We start from the raw sequence: 24754 nt of genomic DNA on the forward strand, positions 1-24754 counted from the left end.
CTCTCTGAAGGAGCGAGTTGGTCGCCCATAATCTACAGCTGGTATGACGTCATAGCGGCAGTAGCGCCACAGGTGCTCGGCGCGGCGTAACTGCAGCCGTTCTGAAGGAGCGAGTTCGTCGCTCATATTCACTCCGCTAAAGGTCAAACGTAACTGCGGCCGGGTCACGCGAAGGCTTGAAAGTGCGAGTAGTATTGCTTTCGCAATAAAAGCAGTTGCATGCCTGTATTACACAGACATGATTTACTAATATGTACTGAAATGCTGCCCGCCGGGCTCGACTTTCCTGCATGCGCCACGATCAGAGCCTGCTTCCTACCTCCTTGCCTGGCTTCTTGCAACTTGCCTTTGCGCAATACAGAAGATCGCTCCGGCTACGCTGGCGAATGGCAGGTTTCTTCCAAGCAAACAGCGAACCTGACAATATAAAAGGGAGCATAAGCAAACAGCGAACCTGACAATATAAAAGGGAGCATAAGCAAACAGCGAACCTGACAATATTACAGGAAGCAGGCCGTGAAATGGTTCGGCGTTCAAAACTCGCGCGCCTCGCGCTGCGCCGTGAATAGAGAGATGGAGAGAGAAACAGCAAGAAAGAGGTAACCCAGCAACAGCCGGGCATGCGCAGAACAGTGGAGGCAGAAGCTACTGCGGAAAATCTCTCGCGTTCCGCGCAGCCTTCAGGCCAGCTGAGCTGCCGCCGCTGTTGCCGTGCGGACGTTTTATGCATGATTTGCGCTCGAATGGTGGAGTTGTGTGCGATTGTGTGCCGCTACTTGAAAGCCCGACAGTGGTGTCTCGGAGACGCTGCCGATGCCTGCTTCTTCGACGCAGTGCGGACAGAGAGACTTACGCTTGCAGTTTTCGCTGACAAGGTAGGACGACACCTCTGGCGCGGTTTTCCTTTACTCTTGGGCTCGCAGTGGGGAGATCGTGGGAGGCTTCTTTTTTCGCAGCAGCCGCCTCTGCCTCTCTGGAACAGAACGCGACCAGCGGTTCCTCGAGAGCGGGAGAGACAAGCAAACCGAGCAGTAAAGAAAAAAAGAGCAATAAACCTTCTTGGTTGGCAGGGGGATTACGGAAATAAAAGAAGTGTACCGCGCTGCCCCTCTCACTTCTTCCTGGAAATCACAGCAGCAGCATCGGCTCTGTAGGCCTCAGGTCACGCGGTGTTTTTCCACGGCGGCTCCGGCGGCGTCGAGCGGTCTGCTGCGTAGGCTTCCCCCACACGCTCGTGTGAGTATTTGTTACGCCGGCCCTGGCGACTGCTTGTCTCTCTCGTGCGAGGCACGACGGAATCAGTCTCCCGCGCACAGCGGCCGTCGGCGCCTGCCTTTCAGCTGCTCCAGTGGCACTGACCCGCCGATGGCCCACATGATAGCCGCCGCCGCCGCAGATAGGGTCCACGGACATCGGCCGGAGGATGTGTGTGTGTCGCGCGATTGCGTCACCTTCGTCAGCTGTCCCGCGCAGCAGCCAAGGGACATGTTGTGGCAAGCACCAGGCTGCCCGATGTAGTGGGAAATTTCTGGCTTCCAGTTCCATGAATCACACGAACCTGTCGTACAAGTCGATGTGTGCAAAGTTTATTCTGTTTGATTTTGTTGGGGTTTAGCGTCCCGAAGCAGCTCAGGCCACAAGGGACGCCGTAGTGAAGGGCTCCGGAAATTTCGACCACCTGGGGTTCTTTAACGTGCACTGACATCGCATATTCCCAAAGCGGGGTAGCTTCGTTAAATAATGCATGCCTGTTTCTGTGTTTGGCCAGCGCGGTGTATGGTGTAGCGTTTATAGCTCATTACTTGCTGTCATCGCTTCGTGTACCGCCTTTGCCTGTTGCTATACCAGCAGCACATCTTCAGGTTCTTACACGCAGCAAGTCTTCGCGGTCAGAGTAAAAACGTGCGCCTCTATAACTCCACAGGTTTCGAGGTTCAACGAAAAGCGAGTCAAATATATTTCATGTTGGCTTCTTGCGTTTGTTCGTCCGGAATACGTGAAAGGAAGTGTGAGCCACTCAGTTATCAGTGTAGCTACCTTGCATGCATGTCTGTGGCTTCTCTATTCACTCGTTTAATACCGTGCGCCACTATCGTGGTGCAGCAAGAACAGCTTTCTCGAGCTCTGTGGTTAGATGCACGCTGGCTCCACTTCCATGTGATGCATCCATTGCTGATTGCTAGCAGGTTTTGACTCTGACTTATTTCAGCCTTGTAACAAAAGCACACATTGCACCTGCCTGAAGAGGCGGCATGGTGCACCAAGTGCTGTGCACTTGTGATGTCACTTTGGCAAAACCGAATGACACCGAAAAACATGGGAAAAGGCGCATGAAGAAGACTTCACCAAGGCTACACTGATCACAAAGACGGAGCTTGTTGACCATTGCTGAACCAAGGGGCGCTTAAATTTTGGCAATACAGTGACCCTTGCTAAAGAATGGTGGTTGGGTCCACGGAAAACCTAGGAATTCTGGTTTATCTCGCATGGCTAGTCTTTGTGCAACACAAATCACAACCCCCTGTCTGGCATGCACAACTATGAGTACTACGTTGACCCAGCTTCTCACAGTGGCCCAGTGTATACTGAAAATGCCGCCTGCATAGGTAGCGAAATGTCTACGGGTGTCCTCTGGAGTAATGCTAGGCCAGAGTAGAAATCTGCTCGACTCTTTGCTTGGCATTTAGTGCATTTTTTCAAGCTCTGCTAAACTTCCTCGCACTAGGAGCATTGATAGATAGTTCACCACCACCACCATCCCCTGCTTACAAAACAAAGAGCGTGGCACACCCATTCAACACTGCTGTGAAATATGTTGACTGGGGGGAACAAAAAACTGCAATAGTTTACTAAAATAATGATTTGACAGCAACTTTTCCTTTTGTTGTGGCAGGCATTGACAGACAAGGGGCAGGTTGTCTTTGTTTCACTCAAATAGGAAAGTCGGAGGGCACTAGTTTTAAAAAGTTTTTGTCATAAACATAGCATCAGCTTTGTCTCACCAGTGAAGATTGATTCTGAGAGTCGTGCACACCTCATTTTTATTTATTGATCTCTTAGGATCCTTAAAAAGTGGAGAGGGGGATCTGGTGCAGAGCTTATGTACAAATAAAATGGTAAAACAACTTCGGATAAAATGAAATAACCATAGTTCAGTATATTGACAGTTTTAATAACAACCTATGTACTGCTACTGGCAACAACGACCTACAAACGTCAATCTAATAACATAACCTATGCTTGATCTCACAAGTGGTTTGCATCACTGTGAAAAGTAGGTCTCTCTCATCCAGTCAGGGCCAAGGAAGACAACAAATAATCCTTCGAATATTTGAGCAGTGTTGGGGCTATTTTTCAATCATTATTGCAGTAATTGAAAAGGTAGTGGAGTAGAACGTTGGGCCAGTTGGTGTAGCGACATATTCAAGAAAACTTTGCGCAGAATAGCACAAGACGGAGGGAGAAACACGCACACTCACACGAGACCAAAAGGTAGTTTGGGATTTTGAAAGAATAGCGAGTGTCTCATTCACTGGTTAAATTAGCAGAAAAAGTCCGCATGAACACAGCACTGCGGAGGCTTTGCTGCGAAGTGGTGCGCCGCCATTCTTAAACGCGGTGTCCGCCGAGGCAGCTGAGTTTCCTGCGCACAGCATCTGGACACTGGCGCTTTCCTTCCCGGGCATGTGATGTCAGTGCTCGTTAAAGAACCCCAGGTGGTCTAAATTTCTGGAGCCCTCCACTACGGCGTTTCTTGTAGCCTGAGTCACTTTGGGATGATAACCCCCATAAACCAAACCAGGGATGGAGTCCCCAGTCTCTGGGTGAGAGGCGCGTAGGAGCATTGTTTTTGCAGTGCACAGTGTTCTGATTGGCTCAGATCGCTGCAGTCGTCACAGCGCTGCAAATAACTTGTGAAATGGATTTTATTTCATTTCATTTATTTTCTCCTTAAGGGCCCGAGGGCATTACATAAGGGGGAGGCGAATTAACATGATGTACATTTCTTGAACATGGAAAAAGTTGAAGGGAAAGATATAAAATACAACGAAGGCAAACAACAACAAAAGCAAAAAAAAAGATACAGTAAAAAATGCAGAAGTACATCTGAGTGGAATAACAGCAAACAAGCAAGCGCAAGAGAAACAAAATTACACTAAGGCGCAGAAATGCAGCTAAACTAAGTAACAAAAGAATACAAAGGGGACAGTCTATTCAGGATGTCTGAACTTTTAGCTTATTACGGAATTGTTTTCTGTCTGTGCATTCGGCTATGTTTTCGGGTAAGGAATTCCGTAAGACTATTGCATGAGGGAAAAATGAGCTACTCATTGCGAGGGTGCGGGTGGAAATTCGTGCTAGAGACTGGCTGTGGCTTAAACGGGAAGATCTTCTTAGTGGTGTTGTTAGTAGCTCATGTCTGGACCGTGGGTGATAATAGAATGTGTGAAAAAGGCACAAACGAGATATGATGTGGCGTGATGCGAGGGACGGCAAGTCGAGGTCTCTTTTCATTGAGGTGACGCTGGAATGTCTTGAATAGTTCGAGGTGATAAATCGTGCTGCGCGGTTTTGAATGGCTTCAAGGTTTGCGGCGAGGTATGATTGTGATGGGTTCCTGATGTCTGATGCGTATTCAAGGTTTGGTTTGATGAACGTATGCTAGTTTTTTAATGTCTGAGGATGGCCATCATCATGTAGTACATAACTTGTCGCAGGTGTCTTGTGGTAGTAATTTGAAGCTTGCACTTAAATTTTGTGCCATTAGAAAATCGAGGACATTTCTGGGGAAAATAAAACTACCATGTCTTTTTCCTGCCTTGCTTCAAGAAGCCCACAATAGTTCAGGAACAAGCAGGTTTGGTTAGGGCCGCATCTACATCACTGCCTCAACAAGCAAGGGGACTGCCAAGGCCTGGATGCGTGGATGTATATGTCCTTTTCTTTACCAGCCGCTGTGTTGCCTTACAAGCATGTGATGGAGAGCTGTAGAATGCTGTGTAGTAATTCTGTTTCAGGCACTCTTGCTGGCTGTTGTAAACAGGGGTGCACAGCTGCCAGTCCAGTGTTTTTGAATAGGAATGAAGTAGATGCTTTAGGTTCAAATGTCAAGCTATGAAGTGCAGATGCACTTAATTGCTATACTATTTCTATTTTCACATGCTAGAACACTGAACAAAGCCACAACGCAAAAAGCGTGATTCAGGGGGTGAGGTCGTAGGTTGTAATATTGTAGGCGCGTTCGCAAGACTAAAATTGCTTCTTGTTATGACTGAAAGACCTCTTGATGCATTGGAAAAAAAAAAAAAACACTGCGGTGGCTGAGTGGTTATGGTGCTCAGCTGCTGACCCAAAAGACTGGTTCAATCCTGGCCGCAGTGGTCGCATTTCGATGGAGGCGAAATGCTGGAGACCCATGTGCTGTGCGATGTCAGTGCACGTTAAAGAAACCCAGGAGGTCGAAATTATCCGGAGCCCTCCACTACAGCATCCCTCATAGCCTGAGTTGCCTTGGGATGTTAAATTCCACAAAACCATTCTAGATTGATGCTGGAGTCCCATAATTATGTCTACAATAATAAATTCATACGGGTCCCTAGCTTAAGTCTGCAAAATGTTGCATTCTGGCATGGAAATCGTTGCAAAGCAGGAGGTACCTTCTTCAGCTGCTTACCATTTTTGATGCCAATGAAAACACTGTTTTGCATAACTCTGAGGAAGCTTTGCCAGGCCTTCAGCAACATCGGGCAGAATCTGCTGTCATCACTTCTATTTCTCAAGAAGAAAACTTGTTAAACAATGGTGTTCTGAATTTTAAGAATGGCATCTCGGCTCCTGGTTGCTGTAGAAAAAATGGATCGCTTATGTCTTCTGGAGTGGGCACATATCAGAAGGAAATAAACCTGGGCAAGTTGGTATGGTGTTGTGGTGAATCTGCCAGCGTGAAAGACAGGAACGAGAAAGGAGACAAAACAAGCGCTGACTTGTAAGTTTATTGGAGTGAATTCCTTGATCACTTCAATAAACTTTAGTTGCAAACCAGCGCTTATTTCGTCCCCTTTCTCATTTCTGCTGGTAGATTGGCCATGTGCACATATCCAATGGGGAAAAATTTAGGCTTTGTTGCTCACAATACGACTGCCTGTATCGTTAATCTTGCTGATAAGTCAAGTGTGTAGCTACCCTTTCCGTAGTTGTGCGAAGAGGTTTATCTAAAAGCATGGGCTGGAAAGTTGAGGGCTGCAGGATCGAGGTTTTGCCGTGAACACCGTGAATTTGCTTCTAGGCTCCAGCTTGTGTAGTGCACCGAACAAGGAGTGCCTTTGATTGACAAGACGGCTCACTGCAGGTGGTCGGAAGTGAGAAAGGCACAAGGTAATTGCACTGTTCTTTTTGTCTACTTTCATCTTCAGTTTAAACATAAAAAAAAATCTGGGGAAAAAAAAATTTCTCTTGGTTTCAAGGATATGGCCTGCTTGGTTTATATACATTCTCAACCACTCTTTACCATTCTTATTTGAACATTTTGAGCACATTTTTAAAATCCCATCTAGTTTTTCAGCATGGCTGAACATATTGCATGTTTGTTTGTTGTCAGCACAGAATAACATTGATTCTGTGCTCCCCTCTTCTGTCCATGTCTTGTATGTCATTGTGCTATATTATTTTGAACACCTGAACTAACCTGACAGTTCGTACATTGTAGAAGTGAGCATTCTTGGCTTTTGAATCTTGTTTTATATAGTGCACCTGCAATGAACTGCAAGTGCTATAACAGAACTGTAACAGATGTCACCATTATGATAACAGAACTTGGAATATAATGAAAAGTACTTTGAAGACTGCTGGAAAAGTGATGGAGGCTTGATATTGATTTGGCTTTGGATCTGCACAAGTAGTTTTGCATTTGTTTTGAAGCAGGCATTATGAAATCAAAATTTTATTGTATCTTTTGTTGAATTCAAACATTGCATGAAGGTTGGCATACTTGTTTGCCATTTGTAGTTAAAATTCCTATAAATCAGTTGTAAAGTCATGCATTGAATTCTTTACGGCATCAGTAGTAAGCTCCAAATTAACTTTGCAGTATCTGTTGGGGGGAGGTATTCTCTTATCTGGCAGTGTGCAGGATGGGTTGGCAGACTCGCTCATTAGTCAACTCACTTGGGCTCACATTCAGATCATGATGCAAGTCGTGAGTCAAAGCTCGGATCACGATCTGCTGTCATGACGACGGTTTGCGCTCAGAGTTTTTTTTTTCCCCCTCCTTGTTTGCTGACTGTGAAGGGGAGGAAAGGTATACTGCAGTGTCCAAGGATGCTTGAGGGCGATGCCTGTGAGTGGTGATCTAAGGAGAGCGTTTCATGGAAACAAGGAAGATGGTGTTTTGTGTCTTTAGTTTAGGCGGGTACGGTAAGGAGCCATGCTGGGATGTGCTGGAAGCTTTGACCAAGTTTCACCGTGTCTGTGTGGGAGGTGGGGGTCCCTTTTCATGTGTATTTTGCATATCTTGAGCCTATATTACGCATTGCATTCTCATGCTAATGGGAGTCATTAGTCAGAGTGAGTGAGTGAGCCCTAATGAATGAGTCGGAATGAGTGAGTCCTGATGACTCGTGACTTTAAATAAGCGATGAGCGCAGATGATTCATGAGTGAGTGAATCCCGGTGAGTCTTGAGTCGAAATGAGTAAGTGAGCCTAGATGGTTCATGAATCGAAATGAGTGGTTGACCCCAGATGGCTCATTCAGTTCAGTTAAGTTTATTTCCTTAAAGACCCCTATACAGGTGTATTACATGAGGGGAGAGGCTGCAGGTATAACATGAGGTTCAATCTGACATCAGCTGCGTTATCTCTTGGTAGAATCTTGATGGACAGCTGATGGCTGCGACTTGGCGGGGAAGGCCGTTCCAGTCAGATGCCGCTCGGGCAAAAAACGAGGCTGAGAATGTAGTACCAGATGTAGTAGCAGATAATGTAGCAGATGACCAGTGCGTTGAGATATGTGCATGCGGCGTACAATGTAGGGTGCGTCATGCAATGAACTGTTGAAGAATTTGTGAAAAAGGCAGAGACTAGCTGTTGCGCCGGCGATGGGAAAGAAGTGACTAGTTGATTTCAGCTTTCAAAGACGATACACTGATGTCGTATGAGTATGCGGAATGAATGAATCTAACAGTGCGATTTTGAACTCGTTCGAGGTTAGCCTTCAGATAGTTTTGATGGGGACCTCAGATGGCTGGTGCATATTCAAGTCTGAGTGAGCCCAGTTGAGTTGTGAGCTGAATTGAGTTGGAGTGTGTCTGGGCATCTGTGAGTCTGAGTGAACCCATAGGTTGACCAAACTTGTATGAGTGTTGTAAGCCTGAGTGAGCACTCGTGATTTTGCCGAGGTATGGTGTGTAGTAAGGCACAAGGAATGTGGTCATCAGTTGTAGCTAACCTCGTGGAGGGGACTTACCGCTCCATTTTTGACCTTGCATCATGCATACTATGGTTGGTTGGTTTCTTCTCAAAAGGAACCAACAACTGAATTGTAAGCACCCAGTTTTTTTTCAATGCCACAGCAAACTTTCTGTTCAAGATGCTTGATTCTGCAATGATTTTGTTAGAAATGCTGTAGAAAATTTTTACTGAGAGTTTTTCAACTGGAGTATGTGCCAGTTTTATGTATCCCAATGATGGAAACCATCGATGACACACCGACAGAAGTGACATACCGAAAATTTGTATTAATCTCACCCTGCAAACAGTAATTAGACGGTTTTGTATAGAGTAGCGTCGATTTCATGTCCACACCCAAAGCTTTTAGGGCGCAACAACATATACCGCATCAACGAAAATGTTAGTGGACCATGGTTACCACTTCGTCCAAGAAATGCAAAGCACTGGTATCATCTAGTGTCATCTAGTCGAAAAAGCTGCAATGATTTCGTTGGCAATACGAAGGGATTGTTGCTTTTCATCGAAGGGTGTACTGAAGGGAGCATAAACTACAATAAAATGTGTCCAACACTCCTGACAGAAAACAAAACACTGCATTTAACAACAGATCGGTAGTATTTTAACTAGATTGATTAATGGAGAGGGGGGGGGGGGGGGATATAATGATAACAGTAAGGTTTTGCTGCAGGATGGCCCTTCAGTTTGCTTTATGCGATTTTCAATGCCAGATTAAAATTACAAATTCAGATTTTTTTGTTATTGCAGTGCTCAGTTCTAACAATATGAGGCACAATCTTACGGCATATTCTGGTCAGTTGTCGTTCCCACTGATGACCAATTGAATTGGTATGTATAGAAAGATGCCTGCATTCTTACAACTCAAACCCTACTTTCAAAGGGAGCTTTTGTAAGCTAGGAAGGGGACCAAAGAAGTGAAACACAGGTATTGCCAGCACTGGCTGTTCTCGCTAGCATACTGTGGTGTGGCAAGACTGTTTTTTTCGGTGTAGACCTGTGAGGCTAGGCCACACTGTCATTTCATTTCGTTTATTTCATCCTTAAAGGTCTGAGGGCATTACATAAGGAGGGTCTACAGTTGGGATAAATACAAGCATGATGAAGGCAGGCACAATTAATACAAACACTACAGATTATAAAAGACAAGAAAAATAAATAAATAAAGAGCATCAAGGTATTCGTAGGATGATGCGAAAAAAGCAAGAAACGCACGTGCAGCTGCAAACAAAGTTGAAAGTCAATGAATGATTGATGATAACACAGATGAAATGCTTACACATTGTGGAAATGACTGGCGAGTTCTGTGCGAAATGATTTGCGATCATCGCATAAAACTATGTCGTTAGGCAGGGTATTCCAGAGAGTTATCACGTCGGGGAAAAATGTACTGTTCTTAGCTGAAGTGCAGCTCCTGATACCTGCCATGGGGAGGTTTAGGCCATTTCGAAACAGTGACTAGGAGCCCTCTCAGTCTTGACATGACGTTTGAATTGAGGGCAGGAAAATTTTTTAATGGATTTTCTGCTACTGGATGCATTTTTGGCTACAAATCCGCAGAATGGATTTTTACCAGGAAGGAAGATTCAGGTTGTTTCTTCAGGAAGTTCAGGTAGTTTCAAGCAAAGAGAACTGTTAAGGCAGTGGGCACATGCGACACACCAAAAGAACCTGCCTGCTTCTGTAAAATCTTCTACTGCTTTACTGCGTCATCGTTGGGGCTACAGAACTGCCCTCTTTCGCTTCCCTGACTGTATTATTAGCAAGAAAAGAAACGTGAACAAGAAAAGTGAAATGCCAACGCTAAAAACGCTAACACTTTAGCTCAAGGAGAAGAAATGAAACCGATGTTAAAAGGAGACAAAGGGAAAAACTTGAAGGCCTTGTAAACCACTTTCTTGTAGAAGAAAATACAATATCATTTAGGTTGCCTGCTATGATGTCTGCAAGGAGTGTCTGATATTCCTGCCAAAACTCCATTTGGAGCCTGTTCCATAGCCCCTATATGGCATGCACGGGTGGTCACCTTCTAGAATGTTCCAGTATGTCCCATTGAATTATTGCATGGAATTTGACCTGCTAATCTACCCTAATTCGCCCCTAATCCACCTTAATCCATTTTCTGTGGTGAGCCAACATCCAAATTTTGGGGGTTCTTGGATTTCTCATGATCCTGGTCCGGATCATGAGAGTGAAATAACTAGAATAATAATGGGGTGGAGCGCATATGGCAGGTTCCCTCAGGTCATGAATGGCAGTTTACCAATATCCCTCAAGAGAAAAGTATACAACAGCTGTATCCTACCGGTACTCACCTATGGGGCAGAAACGTGGAGGTTAACAAGGAGGGTTCAGCTTAAGTTAAGGACAACGCAGCGAGCTGTGGAAAGGAAAATGATAGGTGTAAAGTTAAGAGATCGGAAGAGGGCGGAGTGGGTGAGGGAACAAACGCGGGTTATGACATCCTAGTTGAAATCAAGAGGAAGAAATGGGCTTGGGCAGGGCACAAAGTACGTGCGTAAAGTACGTGCTCGATATTATCAGCCCGGTCCTTACCCATATCTATAACATAATATTGTCTACGGGTGTATTCCCTAAGAAAATGCAAATTGCCCGCGTTGTTCCAGTCTTTAAGCGCGGTGATAAGACTGACCTAACTAATTATCGGCCGATTTCAATCATTCCAGTATTTTCAAAAGGTATTGAGAAAATAATGCACGAAAGATTACTATCATTTTTTAATCGCCACAACCTGCTTCATGACTTTCAGCATGGTTTTCGACAGCACCGCTCTACCGAAACAGCCCTCCTCACTCAAAAAGAAATTATTATAGATGCATTCAGTCGTAAGCACATGGCATTAGGTATATACATCGATTTCTCTAAGGCATTTGATTTGATCAATCATTCTATCCTTCTCAACAAATTAGAAAATTACGGCGTGCGGGGAATAGCACATGCGCTTTTTAAATCTTACCTTTCTTTCAGAAAGCAATTTGTAGATGCCAACAATGTCGTTTCTGCAATGAAACCGGTTAATGTTGGTGTGCCGCAAGGAAGCATTTTAGGACCACTTTTATTTTTAATCTATGTAAATGACATTGTACACTGCACAGAAAATTCTTCGGTTATTTCTTATGCTGATGACACAACACTGTTTATTACAGGCAGTTTGTGCAAAGATATTGAAAGCAAGGCCAACAAGACGCTGGCTGATTTAAAGGTCTGGGCTGAGGTGAATTGTTTGAAAATAAATCCCACTAAAACAAAAGTAATTTTGTATACGCCTAGAGGCAAAGTGTTGACAGAACAGATGGATTTGTTTCTTGGCTCCCAACAGCTAGAGATGGTGGACTCTGTAAATAGTCTTGGAGTACATTTTTCAAAGCATCTTACCTGGAATGAGCATATCGACTACCTCCAATCTAAGTTGTCATCTGCCATTGGTGCCATTGCGCGTGTGCGGCGCTTTATCCCTGCTAAAGTGAAACTTATGCTTTACAATGCTTTAGTGCTATCTCTTATGCAGTACTGTAACATGGTGTGGGGCACAACTGGTGTGACCAATTTGCGCAGGCTACATTTACTGCAGAAGAGAGCAGTGCGTTATATTGCTGATGTACATTACACTTTCTCCACGAAGCCTCTTTTTTCAAAGTTTGATATTCTTCCTGTGTTTTGTTTATACAATTATAGGTTGATTGTACGCTATAAAGCTTTCGTTAAATTTCATATGGATTATGCAATTCGTCTTGCAAGACTACAGGTGAACACAAGTGATCGTCAAACCAGATACAAAGATATATGGTCCGTGCCCACCCCTAGGACATCCTACGATGAACAATCATTATCTTACACGTTGCCCTCATTGCTAAATTTACTAAACCGTGTGGAGTTTGATCCCACCTGTAACCAAAACGACATCGTCAAACACTTTTGCCAACTTGTTTTTTTGCAAGACTAAAATAATTTCATTTTGTTCGCGACAGCTTCTGTTGATTTGTACCGGCATTTTTGTTTGAGTTTCATTTGCGTTTGCCTTTTTTTAGTGTGTCCTTGATATTGTCTGTTTATTTTTTATGTATGACTGGCCGTCATCTTGCTGTTTGCCAACCAGTAAGGGGTCGGGACCTCGTCAAGCTCCCCGAGCTTTTAGTCCCGCACTCCTCCTTCTCAAAGGAAATAAAGGTGATTGATTGATTGATTGACATAATGCGAAGGCAAGATAACCGCTGGTCCTTAAGGGTAACGGAGTGGATTCCAAGAGAAGGCAAACGTTGCAGGGGACGGCAGAAAGTTAGGTAGGCGGGTGAGATTAAGAAATTTGCGGGAATACAGTGGCCGCAACTGGCGAAGGACAGGGTTAATTGGAGAGACATGGGAGAGGCCTTTGCCCTGCAGTGGGTGCAGTCAGGCTGCTGCTGCTGATGATGATGGATTTTCAAATTTGGCAGTGCCCTATGATTGGTCCACTGGTGGCCATGTGGTGGTGGAGATTGCATGACCCTCTTGACCAGTGATGTTTTGTGACAGAGAACCCGAAAATTCTTTGTGAGATGACAGCCTAAATACTATCGCACTAATAACCTGTGCTAGCGTCGAGCTTTTCCCGCTATGATGTCATTTTTTTGTCTCGTTCATGTTTCATTTGTTGCTGATGGTACATCCACTGCTGGCAACCATTGGGAGCAATCCTGTCATTGCTCGCAGAAGGAAAAAGTGCAGGCCAACAGGAGACGGGATGAAGGGTTCTTGGAATGGATGGCTTTAAAAACACTGCAAGAAACGCCAGCGCAGCTGCCTGTCACTGTCTTTCTCGCTAGTTTGAGAGACAAGGGCAGGCTTTGCCTTGAAGCACGGGCCTCGAAACTTTCGGCTCCCAAGGGCCAGTAGCCAGATAGGGAAAGGAGCAAGAAAGAATGGACTTCAGGGCATAAAAAGTAAATACAAGGAAGTGAAATAGGGTGAAAAAAAAACATGGGCAAAGGAAGGTCAAACTGAACAAGTCTGCAGCTCCAGCAAGGTGGGCCACTTACAAACGAAATATTTCAATTTCTTTTTTTTTTCTGTCCTATTTAAAGCTCCTAGGCCCTTCTCACAAAAAGCGCAACTATTGACGTAGGCAAGGATGGTGGAACAGCGAGCAATCACTGTTTACTGCTGCAGGAAATCGGTGGGTGAAGAGGGGGGATGGGCGACATTCTTCCACAGCAAAGTCTGCAATCCTGGGGGGGGGGGGGGGGGGGGGGGCCTTGTGTTTTGAGACGCCTGGCCTGAGAAATGCGTCGCCTGGGAACTGCTCTGACTCCTCGGCATGCCTCAACAGCTGTTGCACTTGTCGCATCTGGCTGGCTGACTCATTGTTTTGGAGGAAGCTCTTGTTGCCATTCTCGGAGCACTTGTGGAGAAGCAGAATGGCTGCCCAAACCATTGTGTTCTGGCACGTATTGGAGGTCATTATTCTTTTTAATCCCAGAACAGTGCGCATAGTTCAACTGCTGTGGTGTTGCTAGGTGTGGAACTGCATTTGGTGTTCGTTGTTTCTAGGTTGGGTTCTGCATGCATTGCTGGTTTTATGATGTTATTTTTCTTGAAGTTTTCTGAAACTCGTGCGATGGTTTTGTTTGCATGGAACAGGAATTCCTACCTTGTCAAAACATGCCCTAAGAGTATAGTGGTTCCCATCTAGTACCAGGTGAACAGACAAGGATAGGGAAGTGCGGTTGGTGGCAGCTGGATCAGGCGGCATTTTTAATTTTTTATTAACTGATTAGTGCACCTTAATCTACTTTTTGCATCCAGAGTTTTCCTGTTGCAGAGATCTTAACTCTGGCATTTGAGGCCCTTGTGGACTGTAGCAGCTAAATTGTCATAAATTGGAGCGTGGTTCCGTCTTTGCTTTCAGCGACTGTCATATACTATACCCACCTAGCTTAAGAACATGGTTGCATCTTTCAGTGCAAGATTTCCAGTTCCTTTAGCTTTGAGGATATTTCTTTACGATGTGTTGTATTGATTAAGAAAGCACTGTATTAGAGTCAAGGGTTTTGGGTATTAAGCTGAAATCACATTGTTTGTAATCACCCAGAGCAAATAAGCACGTCTTAGTTTTTGCTAATTGACTTCATTAATATAACTAATCAAATTTAAACCTCCTGGAAATGAGTTAAAAAGGTGTCAAGCATTGAGAAACAAAGCCACAATTCATATAATTTATTGCAGTAGTTTTTTTGTAGAGACATATTTCATTATCATAATGCATGTTAAGTGCAGAACACATGCATGTGTGCATGCACATATGAGTGCATGTTTAGAACATCCTGCATGCAGCAACATTTCTGTACTGGCTGCAGTTTTTCTCGGCTGCCGTCAGTGCTGTCACATGCAAGCAGCCGGAATCTTGTTCTCTGAGATTTCATGTGCACTTCTTGCAGAATGGGGAGAAAAGCTTCAAAAATGGACAAATTGTCACTAATCTTTGTTTTGGTGCTCCACGGCTTTCTGGTGCTTCTTGCGTGCCTCTGTCAGCTCGGAATGCAGTCGTCACTGATTGTGTAGCAAAGCACGGAATAAAATGCCAGCCACGTTGCTCCAGGGGACTGCCAGTAGTGGTGCCAGTTTCATCTCTGCAGGCTAACTGGCTTACAATAGTTGCGGCAGCCCTGTTTGTGACAGATAGTGAGGTTCATTATAATTCATATATAAATTGACTTGCTAGGTCTGCAGGGGCCTTTTTTTCTTAAAACTTGTTGTACATTGCCATTCATCTTTAAAGTCTGGACCTTGCAAAACTGAGTTATGTGCTTTCTAACTGGCATTTTTTTGCTTGATATGCAAGTTTTAATGCTCACACATATTCCTGAACTGCAGCAAGCTTCAGGTTTAGTAGGGGAGATTTATGCTGTAGGCCTGTTGTCATTGAAGAGTGGAAAATATTACTCTTGGAAAACAATGTCGGTGTTCATTTCATGGCCTCGTACGCCAGTTTCTTTTAAGTGCCCATTCTCTCATTTTGCATGTCATCTCCTTGTGCTTAGTCGTGAAAATTGGTCGCTATTTCTAGAAAGGGCTGTATACACCCTGCCTTTTGGCATACTTTCAGTCTGCATGCTCATAGACCTGAGCTGACCATTAAACCATGGTTTGGTTTGGTTTATGGGAGTTTAACGTCCCAAAGCGACTCATGCTATGAGGGGGGCCGTAGTGAAGGGCTCCGGAAATTTCGACCACCTGGGGTTCTTTAACCCTTAATCTGCCACTCCCGAGATAACTCGGGCTACCACATATGCACACCCCCTGCCTATCCTGAGTTAACTCGTTTTGGCTTTTTAACCCACCCCCTGCCGCTCCCGATAATACTCGTGTAAAAAAAACGATGCAAACATGTAGCTCCATCTATGGAGAGACTCGAAAAATTCATAGATCTTGTAGGGTAAATTTTAAACAACAGATGGCGCGCATGTTTCCGCATGCGAGTGATTTCGTTTTGGTCTATGCACAGCAGCCATGGTGCTCTGTGCCACACTCGTCCGCGCTTTGACGGACGAAGAAATTCAAAATTGCTTGTGAATTTGGAGTTCAATGATAATGAGAACGAAGAAGGCGCCCACCTAAGTGCCTTGTCGAGTGATGACAGCGATGAAGTCCCCCTGCCACCGAAAAATCCGCGTAAGAGGAGGAAATCCGACAGGCCAGATTGGTGCTGGAAGATTTGATTCATTACAACTAATATCTATAAGATTATCCTGAATAAACATGTCTACATGTCCTGCAGAGCATTTTAGTGCGTTACTAGCAAAAAATTTTCAGGAAACTAACATGCAAAAAAAACCCGGCAGGGTGTGTGCAGATGTGAGTAAAAAAACCTGGCAGTGAAAGGGTTAACATGCACTGACATCACATATAGTTCAGGGGCCTCTAGAATTTCGCCTGTATCGAAATTCGACTGCCGCGGCCAGGATCGAACCCGTGTCTTTCGGGTCAGCAGCCGAGCGCCGTAACCACTGAGCCACCGCGGCAGCCATTAAGCCATGTGTCTGGCGCTTATCTAACCTTAGTTGCCCTTGCACCATAAAAACATTGTCATCATCACCTTCTGATGAGAACACAATGTACAGTAACATAAAGTGCTATGTGTTATGTAGCAACGATCCTGCTGCTCACTGACCACAAGGTACAATTGCGAAATGCTGTAATGACACAAACAGTTCTATACAGCTCTGAGTTAACAGATTTTTCAGTGATTATTTTTGTAGTTGCGTTTTCTTTCAATTTCTTGCCTGCTGACGTACTAATTTTTTGCGTGTTTTTTTTTATGCCTGTTTCCTACGGTTTCAGTTTGATTTAATGATGACCTTTAGTCTGGGAAGGTATTTGAGACGTCATTACCTAACCATACTGTTCACCATTCACTAACTATTCGCTCTCGCCCTACCATAAGCTTGCCGTCCCGGTTAGCTCAGTTGGTAGAGCGACTGCTCCGGTGAAGCGGTGGTCCCGGGTTTGAACCCCGGACCAGGACGAATTTTTCTTTAACAACGAAGTTTCTGAGAAAGCTGTATAGCGTTCCTTTGTAGCCGTATGGCTGCGCTCAGGTGGATGCCAATGAGTAATTACTCCCTTATTACAAATCTACTCCACCTTGGGGGATTCCTCTAAGCATTTGAGTAACCATACTGTTCTGTGTAGTTTTCTTGCTACTTGGAATTAATAGAAACACAGTTAAATCTCTGAAATTTTTTTCTCATGTAAGCTTTTGCTTGGTTCATCATCATCATCAGCCTGACTACGCCCACTGCAGGGCAAAGGCCTCTTCCATGCCTCTCCCTGCCCTGTGCCAGCCGCGGTCACCTTATCCCTCCAAACTTCTTTCCACCTCCCCCTGCAATGCTTGCCTTCTCTTGGTATCCAGTTCGTTACCCTTAAAGGGACACTGAGGAGAAATTGAAGTTGACTTGCATCGACAGAATACCCGCTCCTGATTACAAAAACGCCACTCATACTGACAACAAAGCTCTTGTAACGTAGAAAAGAGCAAGAACCAAAATACAGGTATCGCCGCCATAGGCCAAACTCGCAAGTACAAGCTTCATGACGTCATAGGACAAAACAGTGTTGCTAGAACCAATAGTTCTAGCAACACTAGGACATGAGAAGCCACGAATCACTGAGGCGCAGCAAATGCATGCGCAAATCTCCTTGACGTCGCCAGATGGCGCCACGTACCCGACAACTACGCGCGCTCCTGCAGCGCCAGGACCAATCAGCGCCTGCTCACAGCGGTATGGGGGCTCCCAGTATTCCGCTAATGGTAACAAGGTACACGGTATGCTAAAGGTGTCTATTTGCGAGAACTTCGTTGACAACTTCGAGAACGGGATCCATTGTAATGCTGGCAAAACGCCGGTGCAAACGTAAACGAAGCGACGGCCGTAATAGTCGATAGATGCCTTCAACGTGCGGCCGGCGGTAGCTTTCTTTTTGGCTGCTGCTGGGCTGCACTGCTGGCCGCCAGAAATCATGGAGTCTGCGTTACGTCATGTGCACGTCATGTTTCACGTCACTTAGTCCTGTGTCATCATAGGAGAATCCCACGTTTGAACTGATTCAAACGGGAAAAACTTTCTCAACTTCGAATCCAAATTTCTTAGAAATAAATGCATCTTTCGCTGCCGGCCATGTGGCATCAAAGCCATGAAATGCCGAACTATTGGATTTTGCTATAAAAAAATATTAATAGAGCTCTCCTCAGTGGCCCTTTAAAGACCATCGGTTATTGTCTTTGCATTGCATGCCCTGCCCAAGCCCATTTCTTCTTGGTTTCGACTCGGGTGTCATTAATCCACGTTTGTTCTTTAACCCCTTAATGGTACACCTATCATTTTCCTTTCCATGGCTCTCTGCATTGCCCTCAGTTTAAGTCTAACCCGTTTCATTAGCCTCCACGTTTCTGCCCCATTGGTGATATACAACTTTCCACATGATTAAATGAATTGCCTTCTTGTATGTGGTTCTCATTTTTTTGATGGTAACATTTTCTTGCAACTTTTCCTTGCGTGATATGTCTGATATGCGACGGCTGTTTGTGTCTTAAGCTGCAACCTTTCTTCATGAGGTTGTAGAGTTCATATAGATGCTACATTCAAATGAAGTTTCGAATGTCCTCTTTCCTAGGAATGTGCCACTTTATGGTATATTCCCCATCAGTGGCATTACGCTTTCACCAACAGAGCAGTAGTTTCTGCATACCATTGTAGAGTAATGAGGGCAGTGGCTGTTGGCGCCAATGGCACACCACAGTGGTGTGCTGCATCACTTCTGTGTGTCAGCTGGGCTGTCCACATTCCTGTGACAAGCGTGGGTCATCGATGTGCAGCAGCCTTGGGAGATGGAACATGCCATTGGACCATGTCTCAAGGGTAGAAACTTGGGCGAGTTGGTAAATGTGAGGTAGCGCAAAACGTTACTAGCGACAGAGAAAGACGCATACAACACAGGCGCCTGTGTTGTGTGCATCTTTCTCTGTTGCTTGCAACGTTTTGCGCTACCTCACACACCATGGACCATGTCTCTCTCGCCTTGTGCATCCTGAGGGTTCGTAAACTAAGTGTTGTGCAATTGCAAAAGTACTGTTAAGTTTTTGGAGGACACTGGTTTTATACTGTTCATTCTGTGAAGTTGCATAGGCAGAACAATGGCCGACAGGCCCACTGTGGTGCTAATTCCCCCGCCTGCACATAAGCGCCAACACCTTGGTGACCTTTTTCAACTTGAACCCATGCTCTTGAGACATTTCTTCATCCAGAGAAACAGGCAGTGTGATTGAGCAAGGTAAATGGATTAAAGAAAACATTGTGGAGCTGCAGCTTTTCCACGCCTTTTTACTGGTGCAAGGCAAATTGTGGGTGCCAAGTGATTGCATCCTTGCGGGGATGAACTCTACACAGACATGCATATAATTTCTGTGATATCTGTATGTTGTGCACTGAGCTGGAAGCTATGCCATATTCCAGGAATTCAACCTGTGGAACAACACCCAAGCTGCGAAAGGTGGTGGCTGTGTCTCAACACTTCTTGAGAGTGGAACCAGTATGGCTGTTTGGAAAGACTGTTGTCTAGTCAGACTGTTGTTTAGTCACCGGGTCATAGTCGTCAGCTTGTTACTCACCTTCACTGGCATCATGAAGAAAATAATCAGCCTGCGCCTTGTATAACGTGCCAAATTTATTTGGCACATGCATAAACAGGAGATTGTTTCATTTTGTTTGTTAGGTGATGAGGGGCTCACATGGCGAACACTTTTGTCAACGCAAGTTCGTCATTGATGACGGGGTTCACTATTGCAAAGCAGGGTGCGAATGAGGTCTTCGATCGTTCTCTGCTCATAGGACGATCTCTGCGGATCAGTTCATCAACTGGTGGCGCCAGCTCTGCAGTGAGTGGAGAAACTAGGTTCCACTGTGGTGATTGTCTGTCTGCCTGCCAGTGGCTGGGCTGCCGGCATGCACAGTGTGCTGCTTGACGGTGCTAACGCCAGTGCAAGCTTCCCCGTAAGTGGCACTCACTCAATGGTGGATGCCGACACACGGCACACGTCCTGTAGTTGGGCGGCGTTGATCACAGCATGCAGTTCCAACTGTGAGTGCATGCAGTCCGCCATTTTTGAGGCTGCTGCTTTGATGTCAGAGGTTCCACCTAAATAAGAAAACGTAGCCGAGAGAAGAAATTTCAAAATTTCTTTCAAGGTTGCGCCTTCCAATCTTGAACAAAACTTTTAGAAAGTGGAAAAGCACATTGACGAGACAACCGCTGAAATGAGAGAAAGGAAAGGCAGAGGCGCTAACTTTGATGTGGTTTTATTTGCAGGCCAGGAAATGAAGGCCAAAAATAAAGTGAGGTGAAAGTCGGCGCTTGTTCGTTGTTTTAAACCCCTAGCGGGCACATTTATTTTTTTTTCGAAAATGGTACCAAAATGGTCATTTTGTACCTGTGCTGCCATCTGTCAGCAAACCAAAAAAATAGTTTGGATGAGCCCTACTCGCCTTAAACGCACACAGAGTGCCAGAGAACAAGCAAGATGGACTGATCAAAAGATAAAGATGGCAGTTGGCTTATGCTGAGTCTGGCTTGTTCAAGTCTGCCAGGGGTTAAACATTACAGTTCTCTGTTAGTATAAATGTTGCGAACAAGAAAGCAAACCTTGATGAACACTTCTTGTTCATTCATTCCATTCCATCCATTCGCTTTTCCATTCTTGGCCGGTGTAGCACTACATGCTAGCGTAGGCAAAGCCAAATGTTGTCAGGCGCTTGCATCCGAGTCTCTTGTGGTTCACCTAATTTGGCCTTTAATGTTCCTATGCTGTTGGGCAACATTCCGGAACAACAATCGGGAGGCTGCTTGTTATGAAAGTGTGGAAACAGTGCACGAGGCAAAACTTTAGTTTGTGATCTTCTGGGTCATTCTCATCTGCATGTTTTCCTAAACTGTTCCCGTGGTTTAATGCTGGGACTGTGGTAAATAAAGTAAAAGTAAGTGAAAGAAGTGCTGTCATGTCGGGGGGAACAGGCAGCAAACACTGTCTTGCTAGTCCAAAGGTGATTTGAACTTGCAGAGAAATGCAACGGGCGGAATGAGCTTAAAAATCAACATGCAAGCAACCCTAGGTTATAACAGGTGGTCGGTATTCAAAAATTGGTTTAATGACTGGAAATCTAAACTAACATGCATGAATATGGATGAGCAGAAAGTAACTGAACGGGTTTTTATGATCTTTGTTGAAAGTACAAGGTGGCTACAGCTGGCACAGAACAGGGTTAACTGGAGGGATTTGGGAGAGAGCTGTTGTCCCACTGAAAATGTAATTAGGCAGATGACGTTGTTAATGATGTTGAAAGCAAGCCAATGAAATTCAAATACTACATCAGGAGTGCGTCATGTGCAGTATGTAATGCTACTGAATTCTGCATGTAGTTGGGATGTCGGATGTCGTTCCTTAGTAGAAGTCAGAATTTAAATGTGCTGGTCAGAACAATAAGCTCTGTGCGCTGTTGTTTTGGAGCGTGTGTTGCCGTGTTAAGCCATGGATAGTCGTGCAAAGCAGATATTCCCAGTGCACGGCCATGCACAGTTTGCACCACATTTGGCATTGAAAAATGCAATACATGCCTGAAAAACTAGCACATCTCTGCACTGGCGTGTGCATTTATGCTGTTACTTTTATGAGCAAGGTGTAAAGAATGTTCCAAGCTGCGAAATAAGTTTTTATGTGTGCGGAAAGCCATAGTCGGGTGTGAAAATTCTGAGTGGCGTGTACATTGGATTTTTTTTATGATGCCTATTACTTTCATGGGCACCAAAATCAAACCAACCAAGGCTTGTTATGTGCACAGAATCAGCAAACTTAGTGATGCGTGGCTACTTTCCTTCGGCTTGGCAAAGCAGATCTCAGTTACTTTGCAGGGAGTTTTCGAAACCTTCAAAACATAGTGCTTATATATATATATATATATATATATATATATATATATATATATATATATATATATATATATATATATATATATATATATATATATATATTTTAGCTGATGGAGCATCTCAATGGTAAAAGTTTTTCCATTGGTGCATATTAAAGCTCTTGCTTGTTTTCGACTATTTTTTTTTATAACATTTGATGCCCAGAACTGTGCTTCTTTATAATCACTTACCTAAAATATTTGCCATGGTTATAAGGGTATCACAAACAACACAAATACCATGTCAGAAAAAATGGCATCATTGTGTTTTGCACTATAAGATGTTTTAGTTTGATCAGTTGTGTGATGCTCGCAAAAAAAAAAAAAAATATTTGAGTGCTACATTTGATTCACGTGACAATCTGCAGCCCACAAACATTCAAGATAAACGTCACGTGGCTATTCCTTGGAATGCCTGCGACAGTGAGCCACCTTCGAGAAATAAACACATGCCTACAACTTGCTGGCCTGGATGCTTCTGCACATATGGCCACATAGAAAAAAAAATTACCGACGATTACGTTACTTCCTAATGCGAAATTTGAGCGCAGCAAATAAGCTGTTTCACCTTTTCGATAGATTGAGGCAAAGAAATCGAGCAACACTTGTATGCGCTATCACAGAATTTTTTTTTTATTTTTCACACGTATTCGCAATTTCGGCTCTGGTGGTGCACATATACAGATCCGCCGCCACCGATCTGGCTCTCTGATTGCCACCGCACAGGGGTTGCATTGGAGGAGGAACGAAGAAAGGAATTAAGTTCGAGCCGGCGCTTTGACAACCGGAGACTCGCAGGAAGAGGGGGGAGGGGGGTGGTGTGTACACCCAGCGGCAAACGATGGGGGCAGAAGCGCGCGCAGCAAGCGGACAACACGATAAAGGGAGGAGGGAAGAGATAGCAGCGACTGACTGATGCCGCTGACGCCGATAGCGCTGGGGGGATGAAAGGGGGGCGGAGCTGGTTACGAGGCCGACGCCGACGCGAAACCCAGGAACGGACGCCAAAGAGCTGCGCTCTAAAAAAAAAACGGCAGATGGTTTACATCTCTAAGTGGGCAAATGGGAGTTGAGCAACTGAGAGGTTCGTTCGGGTATGTACGGAAGAAGCCAACAGTATTTGAAACCGAGGAAAGTGCAGGGGATTTTTAATTTTTGCTGTAGACTAGCGAATATTTAAGTACAATTTGATGAAAAGAAGATAAGGCAATACACCACCCACTATTCTTGCATGTCCTTTTTTGCTGTTCTAGCAACATTTCGAAGGAATTAATAAATACGGTTGGAAAGAAATAATACTGTGCCAGCAAACAAAAAGAAAAGCAAAGCAGTTCTTGAGTACTGAGAAAGAACTGGATGTTGTATACTTCTGAAGTAAGCGGATAAGACCAATGCGGACATCTGTAAAAAAACGGCCCAATGTGAAGTGTTAGCTGTGAGAGGTTAAGAAGAGATTGTCTCCACAGGAGTGCAGTTTTCACGAGCTTACAAAGCAGCTGTACCAGCCTGGAAGCTGTTGCCTTGCTGCTGTAGATGCTGCTCAGCCTCTATGTTGTAAGGGGTTATATAGAACTTGATGGGCACCCTGGTTGAGAAAGCCACTGCAGAAAAACAACGTTACACAGTGAAAACGTGCAATGCTGGCAGATTTGAAAACACTTGGGATGAGAAAAACGTGTTGGTTAACCCCTCTATCAGTGATGCTGGTTAGCCCCTCCTTAGTGCTGCATGTTGCGCATGTCTCGGATGTGGCTAAACTATGTTGCTCCACAGTGCAACAAACTGTTACTCTGAAGCATTCATTAGTTGCCTCCTTCCGTTCTTCTTGGGCCATGAAGCAGCGGACACTGTTCAATTCGCAGTGCTCTCACAGTGTACTTAATGTGTGGCGGTGTCCGCAACATGCTCGACTCAGCCAAAAGGTGGCACTTCATGTTAGAAAGATCCGGGTGTCTTGGAATGCGAAGGCACAAAAATAAATAAAGCCAAGAAGGTGACGCACGTGAAGTGTGTGGTAAACCTGTAGAAAGAACTGAAAATCTTATTCTAGAATGTGGTAGTATCCATCCGGATGTCGATGCAGGCACAGTCACTCTCTCTGAGGCCCTACACTTCGTTCCATTCATAGCAGGCAATGCTGCAGAGGTTGCTGAAGTAGTGCCTCCGTGAAATCATATTACTCCGCTACGTATTATTCGTTCTTCTCAAAACTCCGGTCATTGTTTGGACGAATACAAAGAGTGATATAAAACGACCTGGTAGCATTGAAAGTCAAGGTCGAAGCTGTGAGGGGCTCTCTGGTCATAATTTTCACGGAGTGTGAACTACTTTATGGGCGCGGATTTAGTCGGGGCAAATTAACCTACCAACCGCGTATCATACCGCCACGTGTACTCTTTGCTTCTTGAAGTCTCAATGAGTCGCAGGACGAAAATGTGGCACGAGGCAAAACGAAGTCCAGGAGGTGCCAGTCATGGCACTTAAGATTTGTCGGTACGAAATATGCTTGTGTTAGCTTTGGTTGTATGGCGAACTACTTTTTGCGTGCGGACTCAGCCTGTGTGAACAGGCGTGCTAGCTTTGGCAGCGTTGCCTGCTATATGTGAAACGGAGTGTAGGCTTTAGAGATAACAAAGGTCATGTATGTGAATGGGTCCGTGGTGGTGGTTAGCAAAAAGCGATTAGAAGATTTGTGACTCAAAAGCAAGGTGGTGGCGTAAGGTTATAGGTTCAGCATTAAAAACTGTATTTAAAAAAAAAAATGGCGAAATTTATA

General features: G+C 44.7%; 1 protein-coding gene across 5 annotated transcripts in view; it reads left to right on the forward strand.

The window, feature by feature from the left end:
• Positions 1-623: 623 nt before the first annotated feature.
• Positions 624-24754, forward strand: part of LOC149345196 (inositol hexakisphosphate kinase 3-like) — a 45294-nt gene continuing 21163 nt past the window's right edge. Inside the window, exons 1-3 of one of the 5 annotated variants that reach the window (XM_089546496.1) lie at positions 624-875; positions 957-1236; positions 6287-6375. Coding sequence is in view for 1 of the 5 variants with exons in the window: in XM_089546494.1 (XP_089402620.1) it covers positions 729-875 (147 nt within the window). In the remaining 4 variants the exon portion in view is untranslated. The remainder of the gene's footprint in view (positions 876-956; positions 1237-6286; positions 6376-24754) is intronic. The other 4 variants (XM_089546497.1, XM_089546498.1, XM_089546495.1 and 1 more) reach the window with 4 other exon arrangements.

This window comes from Amblyomma mixtum, chromosome 5 (assembly GCF_055824585.1).
Source record: "Amblyomma mixtum isolate Tamu chromosome 5, ASM5582458v1, whole genome shotgun sequence".
Classification (NCBI taxonomy): Eukaryota; Metazoa; Arthropoda; class Arachnida; order Ixodida; family Ixodidae; genus Amblyomma; species Amblyomma mixtum.